At 44.9% G+C, this 26630-nt stretch overlaps 1 protein-coding gene across 4 annotated transcripts; it reads left to right on the top strand.

The window, feature by feature from the left end:
- Positions 1–317: 317 nt before the first annotated feature.
- TFAP2B (transcription factor AP-2 beta) lies at positions 318–26630 on the top strand. 4 transcript variants are annotated; one of them, XM_057303992.1, is made up of 8 exons: positions 318–486; positions 4890–5348; positions 10197–10257; positions 17802–18021; positions 19647–19765; positions 21963–22104; positions 25035–25294; positions 26341–26630. In XM_057303992.1, exons 1-8 carry the CDS (start codon positions 406–408, stop codon positions 26400–26402), a joined length of 1404 nt encoding a protein of 467 aa, XP_057159975.1. In that variant the 5' UTR covers positions 318–405; the 3' UTR covers positions 26403–26630. The 4 variants fall into 4 exon arrangements, with proteins under 4 accessions (XP_057159975.1, XP_026363054.1, XP_057159976.1 ...); XM_057303993.1 differs by lacking the exon at positions 318–486 and adding an exon at positions 3622–3654; XM_026507269.3 differs by lacking the exon at positions 26341–26630 and having other exon boundaries at positions 25035–25975.

Here is a 26630-nt window from a genome sequence, read left to right on the forward strand (position 1 = left end):
CAGTGGCTACAATGATTCATCATTTTCCATATAGAGGCTTTTAAATGTGTATATTTATATTAATCACACTGAACGACTATCTCTCCTTTAAATGCATGTTTAGAGCCTGTAGACTCTGCGTGACCCACGGGGTGCTTATATAACTCAATGTGGGTGTCTGGGTGTAAATCCGTGTTTATGATTTTTATAATATATATGTCTGTGGGTTGCATCTAACTCCTGTGTGTGTAATAATGTTTTTCTCTCTGCTGAGGCTTACTTCTCCAGCCTATTGTTTGAGACAACAGATATAAGTTGCGATGGGAGAGGAGCGTCGGATTTGGTGTGTATCCCCCATTTCCAATTATAGATGGATCATTACAGACAGCGGAGTCCTGAGAAGCCAGACATCTGCTCCTCACATGAATGCACTCACCTCCTAGAGACCAGGCTGCCATCATGCTCTGGAAGCTCGTGGAGAATGTCAAGTACGAAGATATCTATGAGGTGAGCCGACACCCCCAGATGCATCTTAGAGCTTCGCAGATAGAGAATTTGAGCTTCTTGACACCCCAACTGATAGATATTTTTCAGCTATTTAGTCGTAGATTTCCGGCCGGTTTTCTCAGCTTTCTCTAACTTTTAGAAAAGCTGGCTGGGGGGAGACTTCGCTGTTCGGAAAAAGAACTTTAAGGTTGAAATCTGGCTACTTTAAGTTAGGAGATTTCTCTCTCTCTCTCTCTCTCTCTTTCTTTTATTTTTCTTTCTCTCTTCCTTGCCCCCCCCCTTAAGGTTCTGATGGGGAATGTGAGGCTACTGAATGTGGGCAGAGAAAATAGAGACTGATAAAGGCAGAGGCTCTCCTCGTTCTAAGTATGGAAGAGAATTAGATTTTCAAGCCTCATTCGTAAGAGACTCGGGCTTTTAATTTTTATTTTCAATAATATTTCTGCAATCAATAACAAGCGGATCCAAGTAGAGGACGGAAAATTAGAAGGAGGGAGGTAGATAGACGGCTAGATGGGTGTAGATAGAGAACAAGCCAAGAAGCCCTAACAGATCTTTTATTTTTTTCCTCTTTTTTCTTGTGTTTTGCTTTTTCGAGGGTCAGTGCGTCCAACCACCCCCATGTTTAGGCATTTTTAACTCAATGCTCTGCCCGTGTTCTGTGCGCACTGCTCTCCAACGCTGGGGTTAGCGCAACTCTTCCTCGGGCTGGAGAAGTTGCCTGCCGCTCGCCGGGGCCGTGGCCGCGCTCGCCGCCGCCCTTCTCGGTCTGGGGCGCCGACTGCTGCGGCGGCGGGGCGGCTCCGGGGGCTCGCGGGCGAGGCGGGCTTCCGGGCGGGGCACGCGGCGGGACGGGGAGGGGACGGCGGCGGAGGCCCACGGAACTTCGCTCGGAGCGGAATGGCCTCGCAGACCCGGACTTAGGTGCCAGGGAAAGAGGGAAGCGAAGGCTGCAGGAGACGTCGAGGGAGGGAGGACAGAGAGAAAAGCTTCGAGGAAAGGCGCCGCACAGTTAAGGCAGGGGGAAGGTCGAAGCCAGCGAGCCGGGCGACGGAGACTGTAAAGCGGCAAAGTTGGCGAGAGGAGGGAGGACGGGAAGCAAAGTGCTGGGCGAGGAGCGCCAAGAGCGCTCGATCGGTCGTACCAAACGGTCGCGGTGGGACGCACAGAGGCTCCCCCAAACCAGTGGGGGAGAAAATGCGACCCCTCCGCTCCGGGATGACTCCGGAAAGCCCGGCAGGGAGCCGCCTTGCGGATAATGGGCCGCGCACAGAAGCGGCCGGTAAGCTCCGACTGACGCCGCCGGCCCAGTCTTAGCGGGCGGACCGGGGCTCCGAGGCTCCGCCGCCGCGTCCCGCAAGCAGCCCAGTGCCCCCAGCTCCGGCCAGCCCGGAATCCTAATTTTGGGGTGTGTGTGTGTGTGTGTGTGTGTGTGTGTGTCAGAGAGAGACAGAGACACCGAGACAGAGAGAGAAAGAGATCGACAGTCGTCTTTCTGCGGAATGATTAGTAGGGTTTTCCTCTCCTCTTTGTGGCTGTGTATGGACTGTAACGAAGAGCCGTGCCTCCGCCTAGTGGGGTTTGTTTCGGTTCGGCCTCCTTTTCTTTCTTTAACAGGCAGGATAATGGTAAAGTCGAAGTCTCTAGAACTATCCTAAAGAATGTGAGCGCCCGAAGTGGGCATGACACGGGCGGAGACGGGGGCACGGTGTGTAAATTGCTCGGAATATACATAGAGGGATTTCAGTGGGTTCCCAAAAGTAAGCAGGATAAAACTTGTTCTTTGCTTATGAAAAGTAAACTGGCTAAAAGGGAAAGGAGGGAGGGAGAGCAGAAAGGACGGAGGGAGAGAGGAAGAGGGAGGGGTGGAGTGGAAGAGGGGTAGAGAGAGGAGAATAAAATGGGAGGGAGGGGGGAAGAGAGGAAGACAGGGGAGAGGGGTGAGAGAGAGAGAGAGAGAGGGAGGGAGAGGAGAGAGAATATTGCAGGTATCCCTATTTGCCTAAATTTCTGCTCAAAAATATAGGAGAACCCGCAGCCCTGTGGAAGGAACCTTTTTAAGTCGGGAGGAAGGTTGAACTTTAACAGAAATGGCAGTCAGGCCAGTAGAACGGGTTCCTGAAACATCCAAAAAGGTTTTCTGTTGCCCCTGGCTTTGCCTGGAAAGGATAAGTTTAGTGTACTTGAAGATTGATTGCATATATTTTAAATTGAGGTAAAAATCACAGATTGTATGAGCAGTATAAGGAGGGAAAGGCTACACAAGGAATGAAAAGCCCCCATCTCGCCTCTGTCCTTTAATAAGTAAGCATAATCTCCAATATTCAATGCAAGTCTCTAAACGTCCCTGTAAACAACCAGGCCCACCGGTTTACTTTTCTCTCCTTTCCAAATGATGAGGCAAGGCCTTTTTATTTTGTTTTTTAATCTGCACACAAAGCACCTAAGGCGATCAGTTCTTCCCATTAGGAAAGTCCCTCTCCAGGAACAAGGACACCTACTTTCTGTACAAGCCCCCAGCGATGCTCTCCTTCACTGCCTTGTCCAAAGGAGCAGGGGCTGCTTTACGCGTGTCCCCGGCTCAGTTAATTGAAGTTCTGCCTCTTTCCTGCTAAACTTTTTCCCCAGTCTGCCTTTGCCAGCCCCCTCGTCTGATTACATCTAGTAATTCTCCACTGAATGAACGTCATTTACAATAGTAGGGGAGCTCTGCGCTCGCTGCTGCTTCACGCTCCATTTGTCCTCCATTCTCCCTTTAAAGTACTCGTGTAATATTAATAGTCATGAATATCAATTATTATGAGGCGGTGTAGGCAAGCGGAGGGAGGAAGGGGCGCCCGAGCAGTCTGAGCCCAGCTTCGGGTGGAAGAGGACTGCATCTGGAGCCCCGAAGAGCGGCAGAAGAAAAGAGGCCAAAAAGACAGCAAGAGACCGATGAACAGCTCTGTCTGTGTGTGACAGGCATCGCCAATCTTGTTTGGGGGTGGGGGGTGGATTTTTTTTTTTTTTTTTTTTGATGGCTTGTCCTGGAAACCCCTCAAGCTCGGCTCCTGTGTCCAGCTCGTTTCTCTGCTGGACTCCTTGATTTTTTTTTTTTAATCATTGTTTGATTTTGAGCAGTAACCAGGCTTTTTTTTCCAGATGTTAGTCCACACCTATTCATCCATGGTGAGTTTGGATTCACGTTGTACCAGAATTGCATGCTCCCTCCTCTCACTGTCTCTCTGTCTCGCCGTCTCTGTTGAGTATGTCTCACTCTCTCTGTCTCTGTCTTCCTTTGAGCGCCTTTGGCTTGGTAATTTAGCACCATAATTGGACGAGGCTGCAGCTGCTTCTCTCTGCATTGTGTGTTCTCCGTCTGAGCTCCATGAGTCAGCTGGGGAGGGGGGAGGCCGCAGAGAAAAACTTTTTATTTGCCATTGCAGTTTGGAAATTTAGGTGACTATTTTCTCCAAAAAGAACCATAGGGACTTTACTAAGGCATTTCCACAGAGGAGAGGGAGAAACTTAAACACTCCTCACACACACCTCCCCCTTCTCCATCTACTTAGTTTGCCACTCCAGATAGAACCAACAGTAAGTTGTCTGGGCTTTTTCTTGCTCTTCCCTCCCAACCCCAGGTCCTTCATTTTCACACCTGGAGTATAATAGCATTAGATACAGAAAAGCAACCTTAGAAATAACTCCTTGGAACCACAATTCAACTTAATTTAACGTGGGTTCAGGATGTGATTTCAAATGAGATTCATTTCAATCAAACACTATTTAAACGATTTAATTCCTCTTGGGGAGGGAGGGGTGACTGGGAACTCAGATCAAGCAGATTCCTCAGAGCTCCTGGAATTATCGGGTTTGTGTGGGGAGCTCCTGGTCAGCTGGCTGCACTGCCAGTGGAGGCAGAAGTTGGTTTTGAAAAGGAGGAGAGGCACCCGAAAAGTATGAAGTTATATTTGTCATGCTTTGGACCTCTGAAAGAGTTAGCAAAAATAGTTTAAAACACCCAGAAGAGGAACTACTCTGTGTAAGCCTCCTATATTTTTAACTAGGGAATTTAGAATCTCTCCCCATATATAGTTACTTTACCCTCACCCCTTTTGCCCGATATGCACTCCCAACACAAGGCTCAATGTTGGTTAAGTGGGTGGTGATTCTCCCATTTTCCCCCCAAAGCCTGGCGTTTGGAATTGCTGAAATCATGTGCCCTCTGAGTCAACTTGGGAGTATAAGTTTCAGACTCTTGCTTCTCATGTCCTGGGAAGAATATACGGAAGCCGGGCTTCTCCATTAGTCGCTTGTATTTTTTTTTTCTTTCTTTCTTTCTCTCTCCCTTTCTCTCTTGCTCTCTCTCTCTGTCTCTCTCTGTCACTCTGTTTCTCTCTCTCTCTCCTTCTCTCCGCTCCCAGGACCGGCACGATGGCGTCCCGAGCCACAGCTCCAGGCTCTCCCAGCTGGGCTCGGTATCCCAAGGACCTTACTCCAGCGCCCCGCCGCTGTCCCACACCCCGTCGTCAGACTTCCAGCCGCCCTACTTCCCGCCTCCCTACCAGCCGCTCCCCTACCATCAGAGCCAGGATCCCTACTCCCACGTCAACGACCCCTACTCCCTGAACCCACTGCACCAGCCCCAGCAGCATCCCTGGGGGCAACGGCAGCGGCAAGAAGTGGGTTCGGAAGCCGGCTCTCTCCTGCCCCAGCCTCGAGCAGCCTTGCCCCAGCTCTCGGGCCTCGACCCCCGGAGGGACTACCACTCGGTCCGCCGGCCAGACGTGCTGCTGCATTCGGCGCACCACGGCCTGGACGCGGGCATGGGTGACAGCCTCTCGCTGCACGGCCTCGGCCATCCCGGAATGGAAGACGTCCAGGTAACCACAAACAAACAAATGAAAAGGACAATAAATAAATAAATAGTGAATGCCCCGGGAGATGGGAGGGGTGGGGGAGGGGCAGCTCCGTATCCTTTGGGGGAGGTAGTTTCCATCTTTAGAACAGGAATAGCTGGACACCACATATGTAACTGTTTCTGTGTCATACATGTATGGCTGTGTAGTGGCGATTTCTGGAGGTCCAATTACGAAAGCTGGAACTACTAGAAATGAAATCATGAAGGAGAAAAATGTGTGTGTGTGTGTGTGTGTGTGTGTGTGTGTGTGTTGGTAGTTTAGTATCATCAGAATTAAGACTAGATTTATTTATTTATTTATTTATTTATTTATTTATTTATTTATTTATTTATTTATTTTGGTCTTGCCTTAGCTACTTCCTGTTCTCTTGTACTTTGTGCTAGCAGGCAAGGGTACCCTTCCCAACCCATTCCCCATGCATGTCCCATAGTGGGCCTAGCCTCCTGACAAGGCAGGTGAAAGACTGGGCTGCCTAGAGCCTGGAGCTTAAGCAGTAAGGCGCAGGGTCCTTTTGGACTCCAGAGGTCCCTGCTGGATGTTAAGCGTGACAATGCACATGGGAAGAAAAACATGTGCTATGATTGTCCAAACCAGGTCCTACTCTGAATGTCTCATAAGCTGCTGAGCCCTTTTTCAAGATAAGTGAGTTCCAGAGTCATCTCCTGAGAAATGGAATAATTGTGGGGAGAGACCCAGAAAGCCATAATTCTGCTTGGGAGTCCAAGAGGACACATACCATTTTAGAGATTGTTTTCACCTTTTGATCCATTAAATGACTGTGGAGCAATATTCTCCACATCCCTCCTCAGTCCTCCCCCTCCGTTAATACTCTCCTCTCCCCAAAGCCACTATCCCAGTTAAAGAGGCATCACGTGTTTGTTTCTTAAAACAAAAGGCTCAAAACACTTCCCCCACCCACTCCCTAACCCATCTGCAACCTACACAATAGAGCCTGATTTGGTTGAGAATACTTGGTTAAACTAAACAAAGAAAACATCAAAGAAATGATTTCTAAAAACTGTCTGGGTGATTCTGAGCAGGTCTCCTTTTGCTCCCTAATTTAAATAGTCTGCAGAAAAGATAAATATGGTTGAAAGGTATTTGACACTTCAGTCTCATTGGCATAGTTGTATATATAATGCATCATTTTAGACATACCTCTAAAGCAAAGAAAAATGAAATGGGGAAGAAAAAAGAGTACTTGAGTCCTTCTCTTTTACCTTACTTGGAAAAAAAATGTATTTTGAACAGTTAAAATGTGGTGACAGCATAAAATGCTGTGTGTAGTCTATGATGGTTTATTGTTTTAGAGGAAATTCAGTCATTTATTATTTCCAAAAATGCTGGAATCACCTGATTTGTGGCTGGCTTTACCCGTAGTAATAAGAATGATAGTTTTGTTGGTTTAATCAAGCTTGATTATCCCTGTCTGGAGGGATTGCTCCTTTCGGAATACGATACAAGAAGGAAATATTTAATAGCTTTTTAAAAAATGTATTGGGGTAATGTGTGTGTTGGGGGGGTGTAAGTTCTTAAATTAACCTTTCTGAGTATGCTCAAAGTGCTAGATAATGAAAGTGGATCAACTCATCACCACTGCTGTTGGCAATGCCAACACACTGGCCGCGTCACCACCACTCTGCAGGCGGAGAGTGACTCAGTCAACTGAACCCAGGAATTCTCTCAAAAGAGAGAATAGATTTCTTTGGTTTCAGTTTAGTTTAGGTTTAGTTTAGTTTTTAAAGATATAATTGGGAGCGGTTTTGAGTGTTTGGCCACATGCAAAGGACGCGAGAGAACAGGACCTGTTCAGTGTGTACTGGGGAGAACAGCCTCGTCAAAGCGTCGCGCGGCAGGCTGAGTTGTTGCGTCGGAACACGGACCGCGAGGTGCAAAGAGCCCAGAGGAAAGTGCAGGCCCCGGCCCACGCATGCTCCCCGCCCACACACCTCCGCCCTGTTCCTCCCCCAGAAGCTTCGCAGCCGCTCCTCTGGCGAGGTGGGGTGCCTCGCGGGACTTCGTCTGGACGACCCTCAGTGCAGGGGGTTGGGGGGAGACACCCCACGCCCATCCCAGGGAGCGGGGACGATCTCTGCTTCCGCGGAGATGACCGACTTCCCGGAGGCCTGGGTGTGCTTGGCGCGACACCGGGCAGGTGACAAAGAAAGACAGGGGAGATGTACTTAGGACCAGAGCCTCAGTGCAGAGTCTGTCCCTCATCTGCCCCATCCCGGCAGATCCACTTCCGAGTTAGGGATCTGGAGCACACGGGGGCGAGGTGGGGGAAGCTGAAGTTACACCAGCCTGTCGGGATCTGACCGTTTCCTGCAGCTACGGATTGGGTTGGCTACGCCCGACCAGTCTTTAAAAAGGGACCAGAGAGTGCCTCGGCCTGGACCTCAGTCACTTGTTCGATCTCAAGAACCTATTTTGTGTTCCGGATCCTTACCCCCCTCTCCCCCCCAGCCGCGGACCAGACAGATCCCCAGGGCGCTGCTGGGCCGGTGGGCCTTATAGCGAGGGGTACTCACCTGGCCGAGGGTTGGTATGGGGGTATGTGGGGTGACCCAGACACACACGCGGGAGGGCCACCGCCCCGACCGTGAGAGAAGAGAAGGAGGGGAGCTAATTAACCAAATGCTTCTAATATTTTTTAAATGAAACTATAAAACCCTGTCAATTTCTATTTCAATTTACTCACAGGGGCTATTAAACCAGCAAATCGCTGTTTGGGTTCTGGGCGTGCTACATTTCACCCATTGTGTGTATGTGTGTTGGGGGGGATGCAGTGTTAAAAACTCAGAAAAGCAGCATCAGAAAGAAAGATGGAGTGAGATGACACCTAGTTTGGAGTTAGTTGTCGTGAACACCTCTTCTTCCAATCTTTGCTCTCTAGTCTCTCTCACCTCTACTACCCCTGAGTATAAACATAGAAGGATGTTGTCAAATCCACCACACACACGCGCACACACACACACACACTCAAACACACCCTAGTGTCTTAAAGCAACCCCTGGTATCACTTTTAACTAAAGAAGTCTAGTAATTACGAGTCTGAGTTGTTTTTCTGCGCTTCCGCATGCAGTCCTAATTAAATCTTTACGATCCTCCCTGTGACGATTAAGCGCCAGCATGCTGCGTGAATATCCTGTACAAAAACCCAGCAGGCGGCCGTAATTAGATAGAAAATCAGACAAGAGCCTTCTCATTAACTACCACAACTACCCCACGTCGCTGATGAGGCGTATATACATATTTACGTATCGACGTGAGGGTGAGGTATGGGGGCGCCCGGGTCCTGGCCCCTGAGATCCCTGGCCTGCCCGCCCACAGACGCAGGCGATTATTTTCGTCTTGAGTGGACACCTCGCATTGTAGACACGTGAGCACAGCAAGAAGGGAATCTCGTGTGTGTCTGTGCGTGCGCGCGCGCGTGTGCGTGCGTGGTGGGGTCTCCTGAGGAGTTTTGAGCAAGTTGTATGAAGTATTTTTCAAAGAAGCATTTACTATTTCTTAATGTGTACATGGCATATTGCAACATGGAAAACGGTTCTTACGGAGAATAACAATTTTCCTCACCTTTCCGACAACCGAAGAGTGACTATTAAAAACGAAAAGAAACAAATTAACATGCTCCCTTCGTGATTAGATCATCTCATTTCTAATGTGCTGCTTGTTTGGGGTAGACAGTCTCTTCCTTGTGATGAACACACGCCCTGTCTGGGGATGCAGTGTGAGTGGGTGGAAGGTGCTGTGAAAACACCACCTCACTCTCAAGCCCTTTGCTTTTTACTTCTCTGTAGAGTGGGTGACAAATTGGTCCAAATTTGGGTTTCTAAGAATCAGGGAAAGCAGCAGTACATTTCAGAAAGACCTAGCATTTATTTTTCATTGGGGGGTGGGGAGGGAATACAGTGTTTTTGGATGCTCTGGGATGCACAACCAGAACTCTGTTCTGTACATCCTGACAGTAAGAAACTCATTCCAACAGCCATTTCCCCTCAGAAGTGCTGCCAACACTCAGGGTTGAAACTTTCCTTCTTTAGGATAAGACTGTGGCACAGAAGCTGAATGCTCTTTGCCATTACCTGTTTGCTGACTGGGAGGATCTGAGTCTCTGTATCTGTGTGTCTGTAGTTACTGCCATCCTAACAGGTGTGCTTCTTTGCTGGGAAGTAGCAGCAGCAGGATAGGGAGAGGGAGCAAATTGTGCAGGTTCCTCTCAGGGATTATCATGCAGCGAGAAATTCAGAGCACACAAGGACGTGTATGGACTGCACGGGTGTGCAGTCCTGCCAGCTTGCAAACGTGTTCCTATGTGTTGCTGTTTGCATTCCATTCCAAATTGCTCAGACTTTAATTAAAATCCCATAATGTAAACTATTATGTATTTGTAAAATGACTCTAGGGTTAAGATGCGCTGGGATAGAATTGAAAACAGAAATTATTCTTACTAATATTGGTGAAAATCTTTCAGCTATTGCCAAATTTTCACAATTCATAAGAGCAAATAATATAAAACTTTATACGTCTGTGTAACATCTATGTTTAATATAATAACTAAACCAATACTGCATCCCAGATGTCTCTCACAGTTTCCTTTTTCCTCTGCTTCCATTGGAAGAATTTATAATTTGGGCGAATTTCATTTCTATGTTGATTTGGAGGTAATAATGATAATAATAAAACCTCCCTTTGTGAATTAATATAAATGGAAATAACAGAAACTCCAGTTTGGAGTGACATGATTTATGTGTGCAATTCTTTAATATCCAGTCAATTTGAATAGTGATGTTTTTATATTCACAGTCAGTTGAAGATGCCAATAACAGCGGCATGAATCTATTGGACCAGTCTGTCATAAAAAAAGGTATGGATTATTCCTCCCAAAAGTAAGCAAAGTTTTCCTGTGCAGTAATGTCTTTATGAGTTTTCACTTTGGGGGAATTGGTTATTTTATAAGACAGAAATGTTTGTTCACAGTCATAGGATAGGGGCTCTCTAGATGAAAAAGGCATGTCGGGAAGAAGGAAATTTGGGGGTGGGGGCAACCAAAGGCAGAAACCCAGATAAGAGACAAAGGGACAGAGACTGTTGACATTTTTCTCATGGTACTTTTAGTAGCAATTCTAGATACATCTTAAATAATTGAACTACCATCATGTATGAAACTGACTAGGAAACACTGCTTTCAAAAATGTGCTATAATTATTTCATGGATAACTGGAGTTTGCTGAGCTAAACCCTAAGTTGTTGAGATAGTTCCTCTTCTTGTTTTTGTATTTGATTTGTGTGTGTGTGTGTGTGTGTGTGTGTGTGTGGTAATTCTGTTTCTAGTTCTCTGTGTTTTATGAGTTGTTTCTTATTATTTTTTTAAAAATTGTGTCAAATGTGTTGCTAAATATGCACATCCTAAGAAGTTGAGACAGCCTATGCACATTTCTAAATCTTTCTACATATGCATTCATGATTTAGTGTGACTGTGGAATCACCCCATACTGTTAAAGGGCATGTGATATTAACAAATGTTTGCAGTCTCTTGTACAGCTGTAAGCAAAATAATTAACTAATTAAACTAATTAAATGTAATTACAATAACTCATTTCGGGCGTATTGCAGCTGCTTAATTTTTCCCCCTCTCTTCTGACAGTCACTGAGAGAATGCCTGGCGATTAGTGTGGCTGTCGAAAGGCCCGAATGTCACTCACATGCCACCAATTTAGGAGCCTGAATGTGTAAACAGTGCAATCTTTAATTATCGAAAGAACTGGTATTTGGAAATACAGTTTTAACTACTGTAACCCTTTCTTATCGATTCTGGAAAAGGCCTGTCCTTATATTTGGTGTCAACAATCCCTAGCTTCAGTCATTTATGATTAATTTGAGCCACATGACACTCACAAAAACAATTAAAGAAAAAGTGCTTTGGAAAGTAACCCAAAGTCAAGCCGTTACAGTAGAAGGGTCGTGAAGTCAGAATTCCAAATAGGGTGAGGTATGCTAAATTATCTTCTTTTACAGAGACAGAAAAAGTGGCTTTGAGAGTTGAAGGGTGGGAGGGGGGAGCTGTACTTGGAATAATGCCATCTGGCTTTGGAATGTAATATCCTGAAAAAGAATAGTAAGATTTGGGGCAAAACTATTTAAGTGTTGCTCCAAACATCTTTCCCTCTCTTCTTTAGATAGTATCATTTCAGTTTTTAATGCCAGCTTTTGGTTTCGCTCAGACACCCAGGCTTGGTGCTTTGATTTGCAACTGTGCTGACAGCTCACTTTCACCTTTTCCTCTGGGGTCTTCTCTTTTGGTTAATTGCTGGTTGATGGGGGTGACTAGAGGAGGGTGGGGAGGCACTTCTCCATTGGCTTTTTTGTTTCAGTCCTCCTCCCTTTTCACGGAAGGCTAGAACCCCTTATCTCAGGGCTCTGTATCCTAGAAACAACATTTGGGCTGTCAATGGGGCATGCCCAACAGATGACCAATCAGAAATGTTATTAATAGACAGGCCAATAAAAATATTTGGAATTTAGCTTGCCTAACAAAACGGAGCTCAAAATATTCTTAGATGTGGGATGCTTTGGTTTCAGGGCTTGTATATGTTTGTCAGCAAAATGTGATTATCTATGTAGAAGGGTATCTCCAGTAATAAGAAAAGGAGAATATTGACTAAAGTTGCTGGTTCTGTTTTGAAAACACAGAGTACTTTTTCTGGCTCTGAAAGCCTTTTTTAAAATTGTGCAGCTTTAAACAACTAAGTGGCACCCCAGTCACTTTATTGATTTGGGGGTAAAGTATGAATACGAAGTGTTAGGTTAACGCCATTATTTAATGTTTCAGGGATTTGCTTTATTACATGAAGAAAAGATCCTAATATATGTTTATCTTTAGAGAGTCATGGGCAAAATAGGAATAAGTGGTTGATTTACTGTTCTAGATAATTATGAACCACTTAAAATGAAGGTATGGATTCACTTGCTCCTTCCTGACCCTCTGGTCTCTCATCTTTGTCCCCACCCCTCCCCTTATAAGGGATATCTCCCAGAGATTAATTTCATAAAAAAGGAGGTGAGAAAGTTTCTGAACTAAATTTTCTAAATTTCAACAACTGGCAAGGGACTTGGTTGTTTAATTTATTTTCTAATGGGCTTTTAGAGAGATTTTTTAAATTTTTATTTTTTGTAGAGAGATTTTAAAGTGTCTACCTCATTAATAAAAGTGCAGCCACTGATCTAGGTTCGGATGTCTCTGCCATTACGTATACTGAAGCCAGAAGACTTGGGCATAAAGGATATATGTCTCTATGCCTCTCTCTCTAATTATGGAAGGACTCCCTCCTAAAATTTAACCAGTCCAATTTTTCACCCGTGTTGATATCACCCCATAGATTATAGGCTAGCTCTCTTGTTATGTTTGCTATCCGGGCTTAGCTGACATTTCTGAAGTAATTTAGTTAAGAGGAAATGAGTTGTTCCCAGTAGAGAGAGCAAACGAGTGGAGTGAAGGTAGCCAGCGTGATAAATGGCTCTTTCATTTGAAGATCTCCAGAGCTCGTTTACGGCTAATTTTCTGTATTGGCCCCCTTTGAGCTATTAATGCAATCGGCAGGGACCGTGGCCCCTCTCCTCTTAGCTGCCCCATTAGAGCTCCCATTAAGATGCGGAGTCTCAACTCCAAGGCAGGAGTGGAGGGAGTAATGAAAGGTGCTTTTTAAACTCTCCTAATCTAAACCGGCAGAGGGTGGTTAATACGATTTGAAGGGGGCTGGTCAATGAGCAATCAATAAAGTAATAATGAGAAGGATTCGGTACATTAACAGTCTAAAAATCCAACGAGACATTAAAAAATCATTCTTAACTCTCAGTTCCATTAAGATTAGGAATCTGAGCTGGGGAGGGGGTGGGTTGGTGCCCAACTAATATAAATGATCACTGCCACCATCCTATAGCCTAACTAAAAAAGGGGCTCACCTAGGCTTTAAGAAAAAGTTTTTGGTGCAATCAGAGGCTAATATGCAATCGGTTTGACACCTTAGAGAGCAGAAAATATGCTGGGATTTCTTGGAAAGGCTAGCGTGGCTGGAGTCCAAGGTTCAAATGTGACTGTGGGGCATTTTCATTGGTCTTAGGGATATCCTGTTTGGTTAGTTTCAGTTCAACCTTAGTTCTCTCCTACTTTTTTTCCCGTTAGTTCTGGCCCCTTCCCCATATAAACACTGATTAGTGTGGATTTTCTTTGGGGGGGGGGCTATGAAGAAATAGCCAATTTCAATTACAATGTTGGGATTCTTCCTGCTGACCTAGAAGGTAAAAAGCACCAAGAGTATGTCATAGCCTCTGAAAGGGTATGAATTTCCCCACAAAGGAAGAGGTTCACATTTCCAGGGCTGACTTGAATCCCAATAGGTATTTATTCAACTCGAGACTCTGAGATACATTCCAGCCACCCAGGGAGTAATCAGAGTTCACAGAATTTCGAAGTTGGAAAGGTTAGACACTCTTCTCCAGCTCCCACCCCCACTCCCAGTGAGAAAACTGAGACAGAGAGAAGATAAATGACTTTCTCAAGGTCCCACACACAGAGTAAGTGATGGGACCCAATTCAGTTTCCAGACTCTTAGATGTTGCCCCTAAAGGATGCTAACCCTGGATGTTTGTAGTTCTTTATATTCCAGCTTTGCGTGTGTGTGCGTGTGCGTGTGCGTGTGTGTGTGTGTGAATCCTTTTATTTTTCTTTCCAGGGTTTTGGTGCTCACATTTATAGATGTGCTGTATATCCATGTGAAATAATATTTAGCCCTCAGATAGATGAGAAACAATGCAAGTATAAAGGAAGGGGGTGTTCTGCTGGTGAGAAGTAGTTATTTCAAGCACTGTTCAACCTCTTGGTGGCTTCCTGGCGTAGCTTACATATTTAAGTCCGAGTATCTTTCAGAGGGACTTACCCTTGAATCTATTAAATGGGTTCATTTCTTCCCTTCTTGCTCACCAGCAGATCAGAGCCACAGAGAGTCTGTTTGCAGTCAAACACAAAGATCTCAAGGCTCCGATTTTATACTTAAGTTTAAAGAATACAGATTAAGAGCTACTTTATTAACACGTTGGCTCTCTGTAGTCCACTAATGAATAATATTTTCTTTAATCAGTCTTCCTTCCTCTCTCTTAAATAAAACTCCAGTCACTGTAATGAAATATTGATCGGGTTTAAACCTTTTTTCTTCTCCTCAAAATAATGCAAGAAAAAAAAGAGGGGAGCAAGTTTTGTGAATGTTACATCCAGAAGTTGGTCATGATAAGCAACTGAGAACTGAATAGGAAAAAAAAAAAAAGGTTTTAATGTATGCACAGAAAATTGTAAACATGTAAAGAACTGAAAGCTTCACGCTGAGTTTTGCTATGCTCCATTTCCTTACCATTTCCTGCTGTCGCTTTAAACCTATCTTAGTCATCTCTGGGTTCCATGAGCAGGAACAGTGTGCTTATAATTACTAACAAATCAACCGGGCCCTGTTGCTCTCTGGGTTTATTGATAAGCTGGAGGAAAGCAGAAGGGAAAAGACAAAGAGAATAAAATATGGGGTTAATCAGCTGAGCTAAGCAGGTGTGAGAGTGGAGGGGAAGGTAGATAACAGTGCTAGGGATTTTAAGGAAAGTTAGGACAAGAAATAGGTAGGGTCTAGTCTAAGATACCAGGTTTAAGGCCAGAGTAGGAGAGGGTTAGAACCTGACGATGGGAGAGTAGAGGGTAGGAGAACGATTTATACTTAAATTAAGAAAATGGTAATATAACCTGAAGCGTGTCTGTTCAAATAGTTTGCATCTTTGGGGGGGAAACAACAACAACAAAAGAAGACAGCAGTGTGCTGACAGAAGCTAACTGGACTGGTGATGTTTAGGTGATAATGCATTTGTGGAAAGGTACAGCCCAGGGGAGGGAACAATATACATTCCCCATAGGAAATGGCTCTTGTCAGGTAAATCAGGCAATTAACAATAGTGAAATTAGAGGGCAGGTTATAAAGTGTGTCTAAAGGCCTGGCTTTTCGAGAGATTTGGCAACTAGGACTCTGAGAAGCAGATAAATTATAATCCTAAAGAGATATTTGGTTGTCCGATATGGGAAATAGGAACTGAATTTACTATTTTCAGCTTAGTGGGGTTTTTGTTTAAATATTCTTTCTAAAGAATATTTAATAGTATTAAATATAAAATTTAAATATTAAATATAAAAACATTGCTGAGTGTCGAAGATGAGATTTTTGTGCAATTAATTTCTATAGTTCTCACCATGTTAAAATTACAAAAAGCCATTATCTATATTTTGGGGAAAAGTTTCTCCAAGGTTATCTGATGCTAATTCCCATGATCATTAATTTCTTGCTTAGACTTCTGAATATGAATCTGAAATACAAAAATTGAGAGTATTATGAATAAGACATATCAAAATAGATGTGGATGTTGTGTAAGGGAATTAAATGACAGGGTGTTCCCACCCAAATCACTGTCTTTTAAATAACTTTAACTCCATATTTTATTCAAATTTAATTAATACTCACACTTTGACTTTTCATTGGTTCACTCTCAAATGGGAAGCATCTTCCCTGATAAGAATATGATGAGGGGAATCAGAAAGAAGAAAGCACCCTCTGTAGCTCCCACCACCACTACAGCAGTGCAGAAGATCCACTCTGTTACCTAACATCATTCACCTGCCCTGAGACAAAGTTTTGGACTCTGTAGACAGATCCAGAAATACTAAAATGTCTACTAAGGAGTAGCAAAAGGGAATGCTCGAGGACCCCCATCCATTCTCCTAGGAAAATCCTTTTACAGAAGGTGTTTGTAAAGGGCCAAATGCAATCCCTAATTAATAAGAAATTTGGGACCTACCTGACTTTCATCAGCCTCTAAACAATCATGGAGGTCTGAATGCCAGAATCTGAAGCAGAGAGAATAAGCTATAACAAAAATACTCAGTGTTGGTTAGTCTGTTCTATACAAGAGAGGTTATGCAACTTGTTTGATAGTGCTCTAGGCTCTAGATGGTGGAAAATGAGCATATCTCTCCCCTATCAAGATTATAGGATGATACATTGTATTTATTAAAGAGGAGAAACTGAAACCTCCTTTTTCATGCCAGATGCATGATTCAATAAATCCCCCGGACTGGTGATCAACAAATGCTGTTTGAAGATTTGGGGGCTTCATATCCCACTGGAAGAAGCTAAGGTGTAAGGCAAGTCAGGAAAAGTCACTTGCCCTGTGGCTTCTAGAGCCTGCAGAAAGAAAATGGGCTTCAGCAGTATAGAACTCCCAGGGAGTAAGACTGCCAGCGAATTGGGAGGTTGACCAGTCATTGTTCCTCATTCCCAGCCTTCTGGTTCTACTGAGCCCCGCCTCTTCCTGAGGTGCAGATGACACTGAAACACAATTAAACAGAAATACAGGCTGGAGAGACTGAATGCGCCTGGGTAGCAGTGGCAACCAGCTGTCAGCTCTTATTAACTTCTGCATAAAACATACCTTGAGTGCGGTTTGTTATCAATTACTTGCCGAAATGAAACAACTGGGGCAAGGCAAGACCTCCGCTCACATGAATTAGAGTGATTGGTTGATTGATCAGGGCACCTGTTGTAAATCATAACTGCTCCAAACAATCGCCAGCCGGTGCTTTAGTTAATTTGTAAACAAAATTCATGTCACTGTGGAATTGCTTTCACTGGAGAGGAGCATTTGGGTTCATTTTTAAATGAATGTATCGTTATGATGTAGGAAAGAATGAGATCCACTTTAGAGAAATGAGCAGCTTCTTTGAACCCAAGCTTAATGGTATTACTTGGCTGTTCTTGAGCACAGTGTCTCTGATAGGATCCACTCTCCGGTGCTCTCCAGCGATGACCACAGATTTGGGTCCAATAGGAAAGGGGAGAGGGGTTCCCACAAAGGACACCGGCATTACCATTTTATATCGATTGTATAATCACTTTCAGGCTTCAGCACCAAATGGGATTATTATCTTCAGGAGACAGATGAGGAAACTAAGATTCAGAGAGGCTCGCTGAGATGTCTCAGGACACAAGCGAGCACATGATGGAACAGGATTTGCTGGGTTTCACAGTGCAATCCAAACCCTAGGCTGCGTGTTTTCTTGATTTGTATAGTGAGCGGGACTGTGGCAAGCGACACTCATAGGTCTACACACATGGAGTAAGTTTCCAGAGGAGTGATGCCTTTTCCGTTTGTTTGTACACAGTGCTCTGAACGCACCGCAGCCCCACTGGAACAAACACTTCCTCCTCCAGCTTTCCACTTGGCGCCTGTCCTGTGGCCTCGCCCCTGCGCACGCACCGACACATTCTATCAGCCGGTCACCAGGATCGAAACCCGGTCACCTTTATGGCATATTTTTTTTCTCTCTAGTTCCGGTTCCTCCCAAATCTGTGACTTCTCTGATGATGAATAAAGATGGCTTCCTGGGAGGCATGTCCGTCAACACCGGCGAGGTATTTTGCTCGGTCCCGGGCCGTTTGTCTCTGCTCAGTTCCACTTCAAAGTACAAAGTAACTGTGGGGGAAGTTCAGAGACGGCTTTCGCCCCCCGAATGCCTCAATGCGTCTCTCCTCGGCGGCGTCCTCAGAAGGTAAAACCCCCAAACCAGTTATTACGGGGTGAAGGAAGAGGGCTCTCCCGGAAACCAACAGATAGCCGGACGCAGTTGCCTAGCAACCGGGCGTCCAGAGCGCGGCCCCTGCGCTGCGCGTGCGGGGAGCCACGGCCGCCACGTGCTGGGGGACGCGCGCGCAGACGCCGCCGCCCGGGGACCCACGCGCCGCAAGCACGCGCCGCCTCGCTCTCCCGCTGTTGTCGGCCCTGGGAACCTCCCTTTTCCCTGTCCTGTGCTTGGTGCCTGGCTCCTTCCTATCCTGGGGACACTTCGAGGGCATTCTCTAGCCTGAGTGAAACTAAAACAGACGTTTCCGGGAGTAACCAACTTTGTACCAGTAATGTACTGTAATATTTCTGTTTTGGTTTAAAATATGGTTGGCAGCCGACGAAATTGGCGACTACCCACCAAAGCGTTGTTCCCTACAGTTTGAAAAATTCCGTGCTAGACTTGCGACCTCCTGTCTTCAGCAAGAACACCACCAATAATAACAATGAAATAGTAATAGTTATTTCTTGGGGGCATTCAAGTGCTCCCTAATATGGGAAGAAAACATTCCATAGACTCCTTGTGGAAAATGAGGAAGAGATAGCTTTTATCTTCAGATTTAAAGCCTTCCCCCAGAATCTCTGCCAATGCCTGGACGGAGGACACTTTGGTAGTGTCTCTGATATGAAGGTGACACTGTAGGAGATGAACTTCTCAAGTTAGCCTCTTTGGGGAGTTGAAAGTCCCTTTCTTTCCTAAAAGTGGCTGTGTGAACAGTACCACAAGAGAGGACAGAGTAACTGGATTTTTTCTTGTATTTTTGCCCACAATTTGGCACATACAGGGAGAGTTTGGGAGGAAGTAAGGGTGTGGCTCATGGATTTTTCTCACTTTGAATCCTCTTGCTCTGCTCTCCTGAAGTGAGTCTTTTGAGCCCTGGAGTGTGAAAGTTTCTTTCAATCACCCCTGGGCATTGAGCGTGTGTGTATAAAACTTGCTGTGAGATTAAGTGAGATAATCAATATACAGTGCTTATCGCATAACTAAACTCCCTAAAGTGTTAGTTTAACTGCTATTGCGATTACCATCATCATGTTGGTTTCATGTTTCAGTCTTCCTTCCCCTTTTAACCCAACTCCATTTTATAGCAACTCTTGACCCCTTCCTTCCTCGAAAACCCCACCTGTTTCAGCTAGTTAGTGCCTTCTTTCTGAGCCACCCAGTTCTCTCTCTCTTTTCAGCAAGGTTGTGCTTGCCCAGTTTCTGTTCACCTAACTGGCTCCATTACAAGGAAAGAGCTTGTGTGTTGCATGTGCAACTTCTACCTTTTCTGGACCCATAACCTACACCCTAATTATTCCCATCTGGTATCATTTTTTTCTCACGAGATTAAAAAAAAAAAAAGAAAATGACTCAATTTTTTTATGCTCTGTAATGCAGAAATTAAGCAAACCTCAGCAAACTATCAGCAAATAACCAAAAGGAAAGGGGGAAAATGTGCTAACCTCAAGTTAAAACCTCTTCAAGCTCCACTGGGCTTTAGATTGCTAAGTCTAAACTTTGTTTCAGGAACACTCTGAGGTTAATCAGAATGTTAATTCTTGCAATTTCAGAGCCAAATCGAAAAATGGGGGGAGATCTTTGCGAGAAAGGCTAGAAAAAATCGGTTTGAATTTACCCGCGGGCAGGCGCAAAGCAGCAAATGTCACGTTACTCACCTCCCTGGTGGAAGGTAAGCAAGACGTGTGGCCATTTCACGAAGTGGCTGAGTTTAACCGTTGGCTGAAGGCTGACATTTTACACGTTTCATGATTAACTGGAAATCACTGCGATTGTTGTGCCCTTATGAGTTGGATGTCAAGCGGCTGCCTGAGAGAAGTTCAAAGGTCCTTTTACTTAGAGGGAGTTGGCAATTGTAGAGAGGCCAAGGGACATGTGCGAGGGTCCCTAAGCTCTGAAGAGTTCTCAGGTCCAGACTCTAAGGCAGTGCAGGGGTCACTTCTGCCACCAGGTGCAGTACACAGTGTGTGAAACACCCTCTGTATGAACTCTCGCAAAAATAATTCTGGAAGCAGCAATACATTCCATACCTCTCTCCTTCCCAGGTTCTACCTCTGAATCGTAGGCAGTAGAAAGTACATTGTCAGTTTATGAAACTAGTATTTCATTATGACCCCTATGGTTATTTTAAAACTCATGCCACTCCCAGGGCCCTATCTCCTGCTGATTACCTGGGACTTATTATTAATGAAATATGGCTTAGTGAAGCCAGTGAGGCCTAGGAGAAAATGGGGTCGAGGATGGTGGTGAGCAAACAAGGAGGGGAGTCACATATGATCTTCACTGTAGATTCATCAATTGTGAATTAAAGGCCCATAATTATAACAAGCACATTCTAATTTGCTCATCATTTTGGAGTTGGGGATGATATTTATGGTATGTAATAAACAGGATCTTCTACACAGTTGAGAACGAGAGGATCTGCAGTTAATTTGTGGGATGGGGAAGGGATAGGAAATACAGCCAGATGGTCCTAATGAAGGAAGTTGTAGAATTTTCTCTAGAGTCTAACATGTTGGTCTTGGTTTTTTCTTCTATTTTTATGGAAGTGATATTATGACACTCCTGTGGGGAATTGGTTTTTGGAAGAAATCTTAGAATATGCAAGCAGCAACCATAAAGTCATCATATTTATAGTCATTGCACTTTGCCATCTTTAAGGCAAAGTTGCCTGGCCCAAACTTACCCTCCAGGGGCAGCAGTCACCAAATTTCCTGATCATACTTATTAGCAGTTGACTCTCAGCCCCAGCGGTGGGGGGGTTGGGGGGGTGTTACTTTTTGCCCTTCAGGGAATTGCTAATATCACTGTCCTTATTTTGTAAAAGCAGTCAAGGTAATCTCTATCCAAGACATGAATTTGGGTGGAGAAGGGACAAAACAGGAAAACTACTGAAATTCCAGTATTCGTTTGACAGTTTTCAGTCTTATGGGTCTGGATCATTGCAAACATCATGCCTGAAGTCTTTTGTTGTTACTATAATAATGATGATTAAAAGTAAGTCATGCTCCTTAAAAATAACGTAGCAATGGGATAATTCAACATATCTCTTTTTCATGTTTGGTATCTTCCCTTGAACACCTAAGGCTGTGCATTAAAGGGTAATAATGCTTTGTTTGAAAGGGGCTTCCGCATAAGCTGAGGAATCTCTCAGATGTCCAGGCTTTCTATAGCTGCTGTGTCATCTTGTGCAGTAGAAAGTCCTTAAGTAGGAAGATGATGACAGGAACCTCTAGGAGAAACCTGAACCTATCAGGGAATTGACAAAGAATAAATATTTCATTGCTGGACAGAAACACTCATTCCATATAAGTTTTACATATGTTCTTTAATATATGTGGACATGTACACACGTGGAATTATGTTTGTATATATTAGTTATTAATAAGAGGTGTTCTTCCTAGTGCAGTTATAGGAAGATACAAAAGATAATACAAAAGATAGGAATACTTTTAAATTATTTTTAAAGCAGGTATAACAGGTGCTTTTAAAAGGGGGCGGGAAATCTGGCTCGAATATCCAGCCACCTGTCTAGGTGCAATTATAAGGTGGCTCCTGAACATATCTGCCTGTTTCCTTTAAGAGAAAGCATGGAATGTAGGAGGCCCAAAGCTATTCAGGGGATGTCTAGTTAGGACTTGGTTAAAAGGATCATCAGGGAGAGGCTGGAAAGAGCAGCAGGAGCAAAGTTTCTTCCATCAACTTTTTGGCCTGAGAATCATTTTTATTTGGGCATCAGTCCTACCTTTGCTTTTGCCCCCAACAGCTGGCCTCTTCTGTAAATAACAACAGTTGACCAGGAAGGATCTCTTGTCCTGGGATGATTAGAGACTAGGTGCTGATGATTACCTCTGCTGCTGTCTTTTCAGGGGAAGCTGTTCACTTAGCTCGAGATTTTGGGTATATCTGTGAAACGGAGTTTCCTGCTAAAGCTGTTTCTGAGTATTTGAACCGGCAGCACACCGACCCCAGTGACCTGCACTCCCGAAAGAATATGCTGCTGGCTACCAAGTGAGTGTCCCAGACCCTCAGCCCTCCTCCCTGACTCCTACCCTTCTGAGTCACCACATTACCCCGCTTGGGGAGGAAGTGTTGGGCAACGGCAATGCAGACCTCATTTGTGGAGCAGGGAAGCAGCTCAGTGGTAGAAGTAGCTTTTGCAGCATGTGGATTAATGGCTAGGAGCCCTCCCAGCTCCACCCTGCTGCCCTTCTCTCTCTCCTCCCCTCCTCCCCACCCAAGTTGATTATGGGCTTTGGGTTTCTCTCGGTCTCCTGTATTAACAAGTTTCTGGGGGAGAGTGGCTTTATTAATATGAATCCAGGCTTTTTTACAGTTCTTATCCCCAACCCTGGGGACACCAGGCAGACTTTTTCTGGGTTGGTCCTTGTTCCAGTTCTTCTCTGGATCCCTAGGTGCACATTTCTGCCTGATTTCACATCTCCCTGTCATATGCACGCTCGGGGTGTCTATATGTCACCCACGTGTACCCATCTCTACCCGCAGCTCTAATTATTCTCTTTCCAATGTTGCTGTTTGGCATCTTCCACAGACGTAAAATTTACTACAACTCCAGAGGGGAAAATAGTAAATCTCTGGCTAAATTTAGGTCTAGAGCTCATTTGAACTTTTACAGTGGGTTTTCTATTTATTTGATTTACTCCTGTCTTTGGCTTCAGTGTCATATTGTTGGTGTTTTATGGCCGGCTCAGGCCTGCAGTGGGCGGCGCTGCGTGCACCCGCACGTTTCTCTCGCAGGCTCGGCCCAAACAGCGGCGCTCATTTATTTAGTGCTGGAGGACGCGGTTTGTTCCGTTGACAGCGTAATTTAAAGAAATATATGGAAGGCTGAAAAATCATTTGCTCAAATTTGTCCAGATGTTTTTGAGACGTGATTGGAATTTGATTGCCCCTTTCCGCAGGGTCAAAAAATATTAATGTCCCAGAACTTTAATTGCTTACAGACCCTGCTTTGGGCTTTGAAGATTTAGAATGTTTGACTCTAAGCATTTGTTCTCCCCAGTTCAGAATTTCCTTTTTGGCACTTTGGTAATGAGTACAAACTTAAGGAAAGACTTTAACCATCTCTTCCAACGATCAAAACCTGGCACCCGTCCTCTTTTTGGAAGGTTTCCTTCTGATACACCAGCTAGCAATGTAATAAATCTGTTGCCCTTTGCCCCTTGCCTCGATGTCTGGTGGTGGGGGACGTGTTGGTGCTTTATAAAAGAGTAAATGTACTTTGGGGAAAAAAATAAAACTAAATTGTATAAATTAGGTAATAGGATTCCACAAGCGCTGTCATTTCCCTAAGGAATGCTTGTAATTTCCCCCCACCCCATCACCTCTTGAAACCCTGTGACTTCACTTAGGTCACCACTTCTTAACCTGGGGTATCAGAATCATCTGTGGAGCTTTTCCAAGATTTTTATTTGTGGGTCTAGCCCCAAGCTCCCTGAATTGGAATCGTGGGGGCAGAGGCATGGATGTGTGCTTTTGAGCCCTGCAGGTGATTCCAAGGTACCCCTGGCCTAAGAACTGCCCTGTTTAGATAGAACGGTTACCTATCTCTTCCTGGTTCTAAGGATGTACGTGTGCATTTCGAATGGAGAAACCAGTAGAACGGAGGGTAGAGAGAGGATGCCTGTTAGGATTCTCTACCCACCGACATTAAAACCAAAACCCTTTCACCTGCGGCAGGTGGGGGTGGGGGAGGTATTCTTTGTCTTGCTCAGCCATTACTCTTCCTGGGAGTAATACCCCTGGGAGTAATACCCCTGGCAAAGGATGCCCCAGCGTCACTCATATGACCTCTAGGTACCTGCCTTGTTTACCTAGTGTCCAGGCCCCACATGTCCCCAAGTGTCAGGCCATGGGGAGGGGTGGGGGCAGGCTGGGACTGGAATTCTGTAGTTTTTCTTTCTTACCATCACCCCTCCCTCCACCAGTGGAAGCAGACTGACAGAAGTCTGCCAGTCTGTGAAAGGCTATGGCCTTTGGGATGCCATTCCTCTGACTGGTAGCGGAGCCAAGCCATTGGACCTTCCGGGCTAAAACCCTCCTATATTAACCCTCTTGTCCACCTCCTATATTAAAAATTTCTCAAATAAGCTCAATTCATAGTTAGGCACACAGGATTTCTAAGGCTGAGAGATTTCTCTAAATTGTAGTTGCCTTGAGGAAATAAAAACCTTCAACAAATAAAAATCTACGCTCCCCAGTGTCTTAACCATCTACCTGTAGGTTTTATTTAAACAATGTAGGAATCCTTTTATATTGACAACAGTCCTGTTGTACAAAGATTTTCAGTAGCCTCTGCTTAAAAGAAAGGGAAAAGGGGGGAAAATACACCTTCCTTCCTAAATACTGCAGGTAAACAGATTTTTGCTTTGAATGGAATCAGCATTCTCTCCTGGAATAAACAGTTGCTTGCCCTGGGCCATGCAAGTCTCCGGCAATCTGCTTCTGTGTCAGGGACAGGCTTGTGGCTCAAGGGCCTAAATCTTTCAGGGCTTTTTGAGCCTGATCACCAAGAGGTTAGAAAGGCAGAGGAGAGAAGGGGGAAAGGGTTTTTACAAAAACTGCCAGGTAGAAGCCAAAAATTACTGAATATTCAAAACGAAACGCTAAAGCCTAGCGGATTTCCCAAGCAGAGTCTAAGCGGCCCTGGAATAAGGGGGAAAGACTGGATTTGAGAAAAAAGGCAAGGCGTTGGGATAGAAGGGGTGCATAACTTCCCCACCCCCGCTTTCCTTCTAGTCCCAGCTGCTCCAGAAGGGAGAGCGCCGGGAAGGGAAACAGAGCGGAATCGTCCACATTAGCCTCGCTCTCCGGCTCTATGGTGACCGGGTGCCTCTGGGCTTGTGCGAGCGTCTCCTTTCTAATGCCAATGACAACGACGCTGAGAGTGATTTTTTTATGCCTCTCCCACCTCTTTGCAGGCAACTCTGTAAAGAATTTACGGATCTGCTGGCGCAGGACCGGACGCCAATCGGGAACAGCAGGCCTAGCCCCATCCTGGAGCCGGGGATCCAGAGCTGCCTCACGCACTTCAGCCTCATCACGCACGGCTTCGGCGCCCCAGCCATTTGCGCCGCACTCACGGCACTGCAGAACTATCTCACCGAGGCGCTCAAAGGCATGGACAAGATGTTCTTGAACAACACCACCACTAACAGGCACACGTCTGGGGAAGGCCCAGGTAGTAAAACTGGCGACAAGGAGGAGAAACACAGGAAATGAAAAATTAAAAAAAAAAAAAAAAGAAAATGTTTTAAATACAAAAGGAAAACAGAAAAAAAATTTAATTTTAGCTTTAAAATGTTGGATTGGCTTTGGAAGAATTATATTAGGTAGAATACACATACAATCAAATTTTAAAAAAAGAGCTAAATAACTTTAAAAAAAACCTGAGGCATACAACGGAGCAACAGTATCGGTTCTCAGTGTCTATTTCAAGATACACTTGGAGACAAACGTCCGGATTTTCCACTTCGGTTCTTTCGAGCTTAGTAATACTGATAATAAAAGAAAACCATGATTTTCCCCCTTTGGAAAATAAACATAAGACTAAACATGAGAAAACGCTAACTTATTGGAAGAAAATCGGAGAAACATTGTTGGTGTCAGTGCTTTGAGAGTTGGTTGACTGAGACGCACGAACTTTTTAATTTTTAATATTTTTTTAGAAAACTCCCTTCCAGTTCTCACCCTTCCACCTCACCTCACCCCTCTCCCAGCCACCCTTTTCTACGTTGCTCTCCCTCCCTCAAGCTGTCACGGGAATTTTCTGGGATGAAAATGAGTGTGGTTAGCCCCTTTGCGTTGTGTTTCAGTCCCCTCAGTACCCTCACTCCTGCCCTGCCCTGCGTTCTTAACTCACCAGAGCCCAGCTCCTGGGCCCTTGGCACCCTTGGGAGGGCGTGGGTGGGCGGGCGGGGAGGGAAGCCCGTGGTGGTGCCGGCGGGGGCTGCCGCTCGTGCCAGCAGGTGGAGCAGAGGCTCCTGCGGCTGAGGAAAATCCGGATCAATAAGTTGATTCAGACTCATCATCAGTTCCTTTCAGAAATGTTACTAAGTCTCAGCCTTGCCAGCATCTGCATACAGAGAATCTTGCATTTGTTATATTTGTGTCATCTACCAATTTTAAGAACAATAGTAAAAACAAAAGCACAATATGAATACGTTGATTAGTATGTAATTCCTTCGGAGGGGTATGTACCATTTCATTCTCTTCTGTTTTCCAAAGCTTTGCCCGCATGGTTTATGAGCTTCTTCAAAGAGGACTTGGGCTTCCTACACAATCTATAAGGTACAGAGAAAAAAAATCCGATCCCTTTTTAATCAAAGCCTGTGTGTCAGAATTCTGCAGGTGCACTTCTTTAAAGAAGCTCAAAGGGAATAATTTAGAAGGTGGCCAATAAGAGATTGAAGCAGCTTTGAGTCTAGTTGCTAACAGATACCTCAACACGGAATTTCAGGGGAGGGGGAGCTGAGAAATGAATTTTAGGGGGGGAAGAATAAGGGTTCTTGGAGCCC

This window comes from Ursus arctos, unplaced genomic scaffold (assembly GCF_023065955.2).
Source record: "Ursus arctos isolate Adak ecotype North America unplaced genomic scaffold, UrsArc2.0 scaffold_29, whole genome shotgun sequence".
In the NCBI taxonomy this organism is placed as follows: Eukaryota; Metazoa; Chordata; class Mammalia; order Carnivora; family Ursidae; genus Ursus; species Ursus arctos.